A 12086-nucleotide genomic window follows, 5' to 3' on the forward strand; every position below is an offset into this window, starting at 1 on the left:
GAGGTAATGCTTCCTAATAAAGATTGTTTGAAATTTTTGAGTTGACCAATGGGAAACTTTTTCAAGGAATTCAAGGAATTCTATTGGTTTAAGCCAGCAGCCAATGGTGATCTTGATAGGGTTTGTGCCTCATTATTTAGCATCGCGTCGCGTAGATTTGCTGTACAAGAGTTTTCCTTAGCTATGGAATATTTGATTGTAGCTAATTTTAAAGTTGTATCAAGTAAAATTTATGTTTTCATTTCTGTAACGTTAGTCATTTGAAGTTTTTAAAGTCACTTGGGCACATTTTGGTATTGTAACTGTGTCTGGATTCATTAAAAAGGACCTGGGATCAGTATAACTTGAAGTGGGCCTAGCCTAAACCTTCCACCCCCCGTGGAACCACCTTGGTACGGTCCCGCAATGTAATCTGGGACCACAGCACCTCACGCACGGGGATGTACAGCATAGGTTTCATAATTACCTTGTGTAAGGGATATATGGCTGGCAGGGTGAATTTTTTGTGTTTTGTGCAGAATCATTATCTTACAAGGTGTATCTGATACTGGACTTTATTGTGATCTTTTCCACAGAATAAAACCCTCCAAAGGAAAATGCAAATATAACCAGTGGTCCTGATCTTTATTTCAATATTCAATGTTATCATATGTTACATTCAATACACCTTCATCACATGGTAACCATGATAGAATTAAAAAAGAGGCCATTGAGTCCAAAACTAGCAAATGATTTGAGAGGGCCTGCATGCCCTTTTTCGTAAGGCAAATAGCATAGACTCTAATCAGGCCTTTTTAGTCTCCGTATTAAGTAGGCAGCCTCCCAAAAAATCAACATAATTTGTAATAGGGAATTAACTGCGTTTAGTCATAATCAGCTCTGAGACTTCAACATAATTTGTAACGGGCGACGAAAATTTTGCGTAATTCATAATTGAAAACTTCCTGACAAACAATTTTGACCTTGCCGAAGTTCAGGCCTTCAAGCAGCTCCCCCTAGCACCTATGGTTATATTGCACCTGGATGACATTTGAGCACAGATCAATTTATGGCAGTTTTCTAAAAGATAAAGGGAAGATATGCCAGTTTGTTACACCATCTTATGAAATTGGACTGGCTGATACAACAAAACAAAGTTGCCCCCTGAAAGGACAAAATGAAGTTGCAACACCACCTTCTGAAAAAAGGCATGCTACCAAATCTCCAAGTAGATGTTGAGGTGATTAAAGATTGTCATGTTTTCTGAGTGAAAGCCAAACTCACATACCTGACTCACAGCCACTGTAGCCTTCCAAAATATAGGCAAAACAAACTTCATTCTCACATCATATTTAGGGGTCTTTCATCCATCAATCCATGCACCCATCCATCCATCCTTTTAATCCATCCACCCATCCAACTACCCATCCATCCACCCATTACTACCAACTACTCACCCAGATATGCACCCACCCACCCATCTGCCCACCCATCCATCCATCCATCTGCCCACCCGTCCATCCAACCATTCATCCATCCATTCCACACACACACATCCATCTGCCCATCCATCCATTCATTCCGCCCACACACACACACACATCTGCCCACCCGTCCATCCAATCATCCATCCATCCATTCCACCCACACACACACGCATCCATCCATTCCACACACACACATACGCTTCCATCCACCCACCCATCTGCCCACCCATCCATCTACCCACATGTCCATCCATCCATCCATTCTGCCCCCCCACACACACACACATCCATCCACCAACCCACCCACCCAATCAACCAGAAGAAACTTCAAGATATAAGCTTTGTATAGCTCATCAGTCTTACAATTGCAATAGTCTTACACCAGTCTTTGTGAACCTCACCAGTCTTACATAAAGTACACAACAGTGGAGGAATTCCAAACATCACTTTACTATACAACAACCTATGTTCACTGAAATAAATACATGTACAATCAGATATGTACCGCAAAAAGAACAATATACGTCTTCTCAGTTTAATTAACACTTCAAACAGTTCATGCAGAGGATTTGTAAAGTTATTTTGTTACAGTGTTTCCTGCACTGATGATACAATTTCATCTAACAGAAACATGCAGTCATTTCACTCACCAAATTTGGTAGTTCCCTTTCTCCGTTGTATTTGTGCAATTCAAAAATTGTGTCCTGTACATTTCATAAAACATAAAACAATATGCAATATCCTCTATAAAAGGGGATTTCTTCAATCTGAAACTGATTGTTTCAGATTGAAGAAATCCACTTTTCACAAAGTATTAAAGGTATTATCTTGTCTTTGCAACTTAATCATAAGTAGATGTTGGTTTTAACTGTTATCATAAGGAAAAACAGATTTTTCTGATTCCAATGTGTTGGGTTAATTTTCTGTAGACATATTTTCAAACTGGATACTATCCCTTACTCTTTACATCCTCAATATCATAATTTCCAAAACTGTGGCTCTAAACAGCATCCAAAAATATTTCACGGTGAGTTAGGCAAATCAAAAAGAACTGATAGCAGGGTTAACTCATACTGAAATCAACAAAGATACATAATCTGAAGGATTACTAAAGTAGAATTCTACACACACAAAAAAACAATAAGTTATAAGTTACAGCACTGCAACTTTCATTTAAAAAAAGGTCCTATCAACTAAATTTGCAGTAAAACTTTCAAACCATGATTCGAGAAAAGTTTTTGTACCCATGTACTCAGCACCTAATAAGTTTCTATCCCATTCACACAGTAACTCTACAAAACTACTCTGGCCATAATGTCAACATTTTGATCATCAGCAACAATGTAAATGTTCTCTGTTTCTGATATGTACTCTGGAACTGCTGGGTCATAATAGCAATAGATTTTGCAGCAAAAATGGTATCAACTATTCAACTTAGATACAGTACATTCCTGCTTGTTACAGTTACAGTGGAAGCATATTATAAGCTTTGAGTTGAGATGAAAGGTGGGTTTGGTGAAAACAAAAGGCTCCACCCCTGTGGCATAGCCAAAAAACAAGGAAAAGCGATCTTTCATTTAGGTAGGTAAAATTAAAAGGTAAGGGTTGATCTGGCAGAGGTTGAGAAAGACTGAAGAAGCTGAAAGCCATATTCATAATTGATTCGTAAACTTCCATATGACATGAACATACATGTAACAGGATATACCAGTGTTCTAGCCAGCCTTAAGTTAAAATTGTTTCCATCATCTCAAATTTGTTTGCCATAGCATATTGAGTGCCTCTGGCCCAAGGTGTTGAAACGCTATGTCCTGCATTTTGAGGGGCAAATGTTGCTGGCAGACTAAGCTTTGTTTAATGACATCTCTTTCTATATCTCTACATGCCAATTTTTGTCAAAGATGGCCAAAATTTTGTCCGTAATGAGCAGCAAAATTCTTTCAAATGAAGGATGCTGGCCAGAACACTGGGATATACCCACAGTAATGTGTACCTGACAACACAAGGAACAGTGACTTGTCCTATCATAATGTACATGTATGCCATTTAGCTGCCTATCAACTACATTGTACCAAGTCATGTTTTCTCCTAGCAGCATTAACTGTATATTTCCTACATACTTTAACGTTCTCATTCACCACAAAAATATCTTTTGTTACAGTACATACAGTTCAGTATTGTATTGCTATTGGTAAATACATGTACGCGTCATCTACATTATAGAACCTGTATGTGTAACACCTTAATATGGCTACTACTACATACATACTACATATGTAATAGCCTTTTTTAACAATAGATGATTTTCATTTTGTTACAGTCGGTACTAGTAGTTTGTAGAACACTTAAATGTAGACCATTTGAGATTTTGTAGAATTTACAAAACATTTCATCAAATTGACTTAGTTCAGAAAAAGATTGGTCTGATGGAGTTAGAAAAGTGTAAGAAGTAAGAAAAAGCAAACCTAGAAATACATGACAATATTGAGATACTGTCAGTTTGGATTGACAAATAAAACTTTCCCTGGTATGAAATCATCTCTGATGTTGGCAGTGAAAATAACTCGCATAACAGAATAAAATAAATTACTGTATTGCTTCTTGAGAAGATTGTTATTTCTAAAGATGTTCTGCAATACATTGTTACAGATTATTGTAGTTAAAGACTCCTGTCTTCCTATACATGTATACCCCTGGCCCTATTGACTTTTTTTAAGGAGTTTGACCTACCATAATTTGAAATAGAGAAGTTTGTTCACACTTTGTTTTTGTGCATTGTATAATTATGCATCAAATTTTCCATTTTTCTGAAATTGCCCGCTTTGGTTGGTTACGGAAGTAAAAGTCTCCATGTGGAAGTTCAGTTTCTTTGTCATCATATGCAGCAATTGTACCAGTAGTGTTCTAGCCAGCCTGAATTTTTTCCAGTCATCTCAATTTTGTTATAATTGTTGTTGATATAAATTATAATATATGTCGAGTGCCAAACGCGACAATCCTAGGGTCCCCAAGCTCCCCCAGGAAATTTTGAAATCTTCTTTGAAACTCTATTTCCTGCATTTTGAGAGACATTTTTGGTAGACTAAGTTTAGTTTAAAGACATCTCTTTCCATATCTTTACATGCCAATTTTTGCCTGTCAAAGATGATACATTGGGCAAACTTTCTGTCCGTCATGAGCTACAAAATTTCATCAGATGACAGAAAGATGGATACTGGCTAGAACACTGCATTGTATTGTACAAAGCTAATCATTACTGACACACAAAATACCCCTCACAAAAAACACCTTTACAATGTTCCTTTACATTTCACTGGTTCAATATCATTTATATGATACAGTTGCACGAGAAGTAAAATGTATATGAGATTTACTGTACTTATATACATAAACATGTACACGGACAGATGTCACTTCTAGCATTGGTCACTTTGAATTTCAAAAGACACTGGAAACCTAAAAAAATCTACTTAAACTTTGATCGTCACATTTCAGCTGTGGCTAGATGTACAGTAAAACCATGCTTTTTTCTGCATCGTGATATCTTGCTATCATAACACTTACAATTTAAGGGATGTTTGCCTAAAAAGTTAAGTGAATTTTCCAAAGTCCAAGCATCTTTTCAAATTTACAAGTGATCCAAGTGACACGTATCATTGACTCTAGCAGCTTTAATTCAGCAATAGCAGAACAACAAACACCTGGTATAACAGGCAGGGCATGATATGATAATTACATCCAAACCAACCTCTCGAAAACCATCCACACAACAGAAAGTCACAGTCAAGGTTGTTTCTGCAGAATTTGGCTGAAAGTCTTGTAGTTAAGTACCCAAAACGATGACAAGATGCAGAATTGTTGCAGTGCAATTTCATTTTCTGCAACTAGGACTTTAACTCAGCCTCATGATTGATATTAAATAGAGAAGGCTGTCCTCTCAGCCAATCAGATAGCTATCCTCTCAGCCAAGCAGTTTTCCTCTCAGCCAATCAGACAGCTATCCTCTAAGCCAATCAGACAGCTATCCTCTCAGCCAATCAGACAGCTATCCTCTCAGCCAATCAGACAGCTATCCTCTCAGCCAATCAGACAGCTATCCTCTCAGCTAATCAGACAACTATCCTCTCAGCTAACCAGACAGCTATCCTCTCAGCCAATCAGACAGCTAACCTCTCAGCCAATCAGACAGCTATCCTCTCAGCCAATCAGCCAGCTATCATCTCAACCAATCAGACAGCTATCCTCCCAGCCAAACAGACAGCTATCCTTTTACCAAATAAGACAACAAAATGTCTATAAGTTCAAAAGTCATTTGTTACATTTCTACAGCAAACTCTTATCATGTCTAAGTCAATTTTGACTCACCATTCATGACATTATTCCTACCACCTGTTATTCCTACCATCGCATCAACAATATACAGACCCTATCCTTTCATCAGCCCTCCTTGTCGTTTCTTTTCTAGCATCCTCCAGCTTTCAAGGAAGGGCATGATTGAGAAGATTTCAAAACCAGATAATTTGTAGATTTGATACGTTTATCTTTTTGACCCTTTTTCTCTCATAAATATTCTGTGAGCTCTGGCATGGGCGTTTGTTACTGTCTGTTAGGAATGGCAGGTGCAGTTTCGTCTGTGGCGTCGATGTCTCCGTCTGCCTCCAACTCTTCATCATACTTGTCCTCTGAGGGGAGCTCGGTGGAGATCTGGGCCGACCCAATCTCATCAGCGGGGGAGCCCGGGGTGAACTCAGCTGGGTCCTCAAATCTGTGTGTGGCAATAATGTGAAATCAAATCATCTTACTTTTCGTCTGCAGAAAAAGCATGGTACCACATTTTTTCTGGTACCAATCAATCTAGCGCTCTAGAATAAAAGTAAGCCTAGCCCTTGAAAGCCCTATAAAATAATGATACAGCCATGAAGGGAACAAGTATTAATTTGGTAGGTACAGTTTTAAACACTTTGGACTGTTTTGGGAGAAAGAAAGTTGGTGTACAGATACAGATAAGTGGACAATAAAAAAAACAAAAGTAAGACGTTTAAGAAGAACAGAACAGATTATCTGTGGTACCTCAACAACACGTTGACAGAATATACTGTGCCTATACTTGACAGGTTTCGCACATATCGTGCAGTATGTTCTGCTAACATGCTTTGGTCAACCGATTACAAGACAGCCAGAGAGAAGGGGGGAGAGAGAGAGGGACGATAAACAGATAGCGAGACTGACGCTGAACATGACAACTATTGAAGCGAAGTGCAGTACCCCTCCCACCTGCTGTAGGCCTCCCCCTGCGCCGACTCTCTCGTCTGCTCATCACGGTGTTTCTTATAGGTCCTGCCCATGTACAGCAGTCCACTCAGGATCAGGAACAGGCCTGCATGTACAGGGAGGAACAAGGTTAGAGCTTAGGATCAAGAACAGACCTACATGTTCAGGGAACACAGATTTCAAGACCCCATCACTCCAGTAAAAATCAAATGACTTGATTCCCCAAGTCCCAGTGCAGACTCGACACAAACACACATACTATCAGCTACTGCGACCAAAAACAATATTTCTGTCCCAGAAGTAAATGATATGATCACACTCCATGGGCATGTATTTCACTCAACACAAACACACAAACTATTATTTCACACAACCAAAAACAACATTTTTATCCAAGAACCAGAAGTAAATGATTTAATCACATTTCCACTGGAATGTTTGACTCAACACAAACTCTTATTTAAGGACCAAAAACAATATTTTCATTCCATAAGTAATTTACTTAATCACATCCCACTGGTATGTTTGACTAGACACAAAACACACAAACTATCATTTCACATGACCAAAAACAATACTTCTGTCCCAGAAGTAACAACAGCTCAGTACCTGGTATGACTGCCATCCAGCGGGACACAGTTGGAGGGTTGAGGAAACAGACTTTGACATAAAATGTCATTTAATCACATTCTACTAATATTTCTACTCGCATGTTTGACTCAACACAAACACACAAACTATCAATTCACACAACCAAAAACAATACTTCCAACAGCCCAGCTCCCAGTACCTGGTATGACTGCCATCCAGCTGGACACAGGGTTGGAGGGTTGAGGAAACAGACTTTGACATAAAATGATTTAATCACTTTCTACTGGCATGTTTGACTCAACACAAACACACAAACTATCAATTCACACGACCATAAACAATACTTCCAACAGCCCACTACCAGGTATATGACTGCCATCCAGCTGGAGACAGTTGAGGAAACAGACTTACTTAAATGATTCAATCACATTCCACTGGCATGTTTGACTCAACACAAACACACAAACTATCAATCAACACAACCAAAAACAATACTTCCAACAGCCCAGTACCTGGTATGACTGCCATCCAGCTGGACACAGGGTTGAGGAAACAGACGATAGACAACAGGATGTAGAGGATGGCTTTCTTCCAGTTGTCGATCCACATCACCACTCGCCACACCTTGTGGCATGCTGTCCCCTCCCTACAGGTTCACAGAGCATAGGTCACTCTAATACATGCTGCTGTCTTATCATCATCTTATATGTTAATGAAATTATAAATCATACTGGCATAACATTGTCTCAATAACAATATAATGCTTCTCGATAGGGATTATTTAAGTATATATCGTACTTCAAACTAGTTACTACAGATCAATGAAGTACATGAAATGTATGTGACTTACCCACAACATGCACATTTGTCCAGCAGAAATGTGGCTTCCAAGAAAGATGTGACAATAGCTACAATTCTGGGAAAAAAAAATACTAGTCATACTTTTGATCCAATCATAAACTACTAGTACCTCCTTGCAAAAAGGTATCTGGTAAGTACAATGTACATACACAAGTTTTGCAATATACAAAAGACCAACAAACATTTGAAGAGCTCAAAATACCACCTGCATATGCAGGTTTTGAAAAATGCAGGTAAAATTGGGCTGTGGAGGTATTTCTGGTGTCTACCTGCACCTAACCTGGGTTTTTTTTTTGCTGTATTGACTGTCATGACCATAAAAGAAATAATGGCAATGGTTTCTGAACAGTTTCATTGTGATCCATAGGTCCTAAATTCTAAATAGTGCAAGTACTTTTTAATGTTACCTACCTGCGTAGAAAGAACATATTTCGAGCCCTGCACAGGTACAAAGTATACGTAGTGTAACAGGAGCCTGAATATCAAACAAGTTTCATTAGAAAAGAACGTCTACTCACATCAGGTACAGGCCGATGCCTATATTTATTGATGTTATCGTCTCAACTCCAACACCCCATAGTACTGTTGGTGAGAAAAAAATATGTTTACAAGTCAATTACAACTAGAGAAGTAACATTTGAAAAGCAAATGCATAATGTTTACCTTCGGACTTGGTCTGCTCTGTTAATTCTTACTCAAACACATTCACATACTCATGTACCACTAGCATATGGTGACAGGAGCAGAGCAGACCATGAAATTGCAACATTATGTAACCCAACACCAGTCACCATGGTGACAGATGTCAACAAATCATGGCATTGGTCATGTCATAGGTCACTGTTTGGAGAAGAAGAAGAGGAAGAAATGGAGCAAAAACAATATGTTTTCCTTTGGCAAACATAAATATATTTTTCACACATCTTGAACTTCTTGGATGTTAGTCTGAGTCAGATGCAGTGTAGCCAAACCGGAACCCACCCTTACCTTTGAAGAGACTTACAACAAGCTTGTTGGAGGACTTTCTATAGCCTCATCGATCCTGAGGTATTGACCTGTGTTCTGCACACACAGGTGGAAAATACATGTACCCTCCAACCACTTAGCAAACATTCCTGGGAGACTCTGGATCAGGACTTAACCCTCAGCACACTTAAGTTGCCGTTTGGCTACCACTTCTCTATTGGTTACAGGTTAGGCAGCATGGAGAAGGTTAAAAATGTGTCTTCTGCCAGGACTCTATACCGACTTGCAACCATCTGTTCTCCTCAGTTTTAATGTTGTAGTATGTTAAAATCAACCCTATCCCACAACATTCGTGAGGCAAAAATATCATGACAGAAAACGGTTCCTTGTTTCATCAGGTGATGGAAGCTCCCGTGTGTTTCATAGTATGTTATTTTAAATGATTGTTCACCAGTTGGGAAAAGATGACATTTTCCCAACTGCTCAGAGGGATTTTAAAACATGCTTCTGATACTGTTGAAATTTTCAGCCCGGGATTTGAGAGAAAAAATGAGCACATTGGCAATCCTATGAGCACAAACAAAATTCTGTTGTTGCTAGTAGAAACCTCAAAAGTACATCATGACGTCAAAGCTATAATTTCTTTTGGGATATGGTTGAAGATGCCAAAAGGACACATAGTACGATATAAATCTGCCCTTGTGACTAAAAATAACTGAAGTTGGTAGGAGGCCAAATTTTGAAGTAGAGGCAGACTTTATCTCAGTACTGTCTCCAAATACTGGTAAATATATATATAATGAAACTTTATTGCATGTTCATTCCCCGGGGGGATAAATGCACAGATGTACAGAGTACAATGTACTAGAGAGTACTACAACAATAGTGATATAGAAAGGCTAACATCGGGTCTAAGGTATACAATGCTAAAAAAGAAATATACATATATAAAGGGATACAGATCTAAGGTCTAATGACTTCTTCTCTCTTTTTGAAACATTTTGAAATATACTTACATACTTCATTGATGACGTCTATATTCGTACATGATATGATATATTTAAAAGTGTCTTCCTTTGATAATGTTTTACATTTTTTGTCGAACTTAATTGAACTGAACAGTGATTTACGTTCGTTATCATATAATATATGTAGTCAAGCATAAAATGCGATTCATCTTCAATACAAGAATTATTACAGAATTATATAATGTGGTATGCACTTTGTCTTCCGTGCACCCAAAATTGCACCTAATTTTTTTTAAATTGTGGATACAATGGCGCAACTACAGTTAGGTACAAAATGTATAGATATTTGTATAGGAAAAAAATCTGCTGTATGCAACTGCAGTACATGTTAAAAATTTTGGAGTTAGCTACACAATTTCAGATTCCAGGTCTGAAGAGGACAGAAAGGTTTGTAAATTTGTTTTGCCTACAAAATCCTGTAAGTCTTTATTTGATGTTGTGCATGCCAAAGGGCAATGACAAGAAAGAACAGGATCAAAGAAGAAATGTTTCTGATCTAGGTGTTGAAATGCAATCTGAAACTCAGACACAGACAATTACTTTCTGGTGTTTTTCAAGGCTCGAAAGTCGAATTGCCTTTGTGCACGTAAAATAGGAGGGGTATCATTCAGAAAATCGAGCTAAAATATGACACCTTACGACCATGTTTGTTTACCTTCTGGTATTTTGTAGTGGCACCACAAATTGAGTGTCCCTCATGTATGCTGTTTTATTGCCAATCATAAATATCAGAAATGTAAGAATAATGGTGGAAAAATATTGAAAAATGGAAGTACATGTAAATGACAATCACATTAAGAATTTTCCTCATAAATGTCACACAATGTCCCTTTACAAACTTGTGGTTCCAGTAAGCATTATCTCTCCATCTTAATACACTTCCCTTGGGGACAATTAGGATACCAAATGTAAACAAACTGGACTATAAAAACCTGGCCCAGGCACGTGCCGGCAATTTACCAAGCTAAACATCCGGTAAAACAATTAAGAGCGAGCTGTCAACACTGAATATTTACATTTTTCACCTGCGCAAATAGTGTATATACACACGGCTTGAGGTAAAGCCCTTTAATTCAACTGTAAGTGCATGTTTATCGAAGATGGCGGCACGTCAAACTACGTGGTAACGTAAAATATAACATGTCAAAGCTGGATTCAGCTTGGTGTAAGGGAAATTTAGGCTAGGGTGTGGCGTAGGGTGTAGTGACGACAGTGGACATGTGGGACATGTGACGATCCTAATTTTGACGACGACGGTTCCGAATGCAGTGGGGGAGGGAGAAAAGGCGAGGTTTCTAAAATAAAACTGCCCGCGGTCTGTTTCCATGCCCCGTCACGGTTGAGTGAAAATATGCAGTTTGTTCATAATTTATAGCACCAAAATAGTGTGTAACATGGATGATTTAGGGACCTACGAAATGTAAACACTACGTCGTGTGAGATAGGGGAGGGAGGGCGATATAAAAAATATGGCACAACCAAACCTCGTGTGGTGGCCACACAAACCATGATCCGACTTGTCATTGAAGCTAGGTCAAATCGCCTTCCCTTCTACTCACCTATCGCGGTCAGGATGCCGAATATTCTCGTCACCAGGGTGTAATACGTCCACATCCACGTGCACTGGACCATTTTCGCTGTCGTCCCGTGCCTGCACTACCTCCGGTTGGCGCCAAAACTTCTTGGCATTTTTGTTGTGTTGTCAGAGTCGTCGTGTTTCACTGCCGAGCATCTCGTGACAAATCTACCCGTCAGGTCACGGGCACCGCAGCAAACGTAACAGATCCTACACAATTAAAACACGACAGGTCGCTCATCATATTTCAATTTAATATTTGTAAAGTGCAAAAATTTATATCATATTTATATTATGGTTGTCAGCATATTCATTGGTGATTATGTG

The 12086-nt window shown here is 38.7% G+C and overlaps 1 protein-coding gene across 2 annotated transcripts; it reads right to left on the reverse strand.

Moving 5' to 3' along the window:
• Positions 1-4670: 4670 nt before the first annotated feature.
• On the reverse strand, positions 4671-11935 carry LOC109485527 (transmembrane protein 72-like). Of its 2 annotated transcripts, none has more exons than XM_019789217.1 (6): positions 11743-11935; positions 8708-8771; positions 8179-8244; positions 7841-7974; positions 6741-6843; positions 4671-6231 (listed from the first exon to the last, which is right to left on the reverse strand). In XM_019789217.1, exons 1-6 carry the CDS (start codon positions 11813-11815, stop codon positions 6063-6065), a joined length of 609 nt encoding a protein of 202 aa, XP_019644776.1. In that variant the 5' UTR covers positions 11816-11935; the 3' UTR covers positions 4671-6062. The 2 variants fall into 2 exon arrangements, with proteins under 2 accessions (XP_019644776.1, XP_019644775.1); XM_019789216.1 differs by having other exon boundaries at positions 6732-6843.
• Positions 11936-12086: the final 151 nt, after the last annotated feature.

This window comes from Branchiostoma belcheri, unplaced genomic scaffold (assembly GCF_001625305.1).
Source record: "Branchiostoma belcheri isolate BF01 breed outbred unplaced genomic scaffold, Haploidv18h27 scaffold76, whole genome shotgun sequence".
Classification (NCBI taxonomy): Eukaryota; Metazoa; Chordata; class Leptocardii; order Amphioxiformes; family Branchiostomatidae; genus Branchiostoma; species Branchiostoma belcheri.

What these genes read in the sequence shown, in the direction of transcription:
- LOC109485527 (XM_019789216.1), bottom strand. Translation starts at nt 11,815, where the DNA reads ATGGTCCAGTGCACGTGGATGTGGACGTATTACACCCTGGTGACGAGA. An exon ending in GACAAATGTGCATGTTGTGG is followed by an intron (nt 7,975 to 8,178) that starts GTAAGTCACATA and finishes GTGAACCTGTAG; the next exon opens with GGAGGGGACAGCATGCCACA. An exon ending in CTGGATGGCAGTCATACCAG is followed by an intron (nt 6,844 to 7,840) that starts GTACTGGGCTGT and finishes CTGTACATGCAG; the next exon opens with GCCTGTTCCTGATCCTGAGT.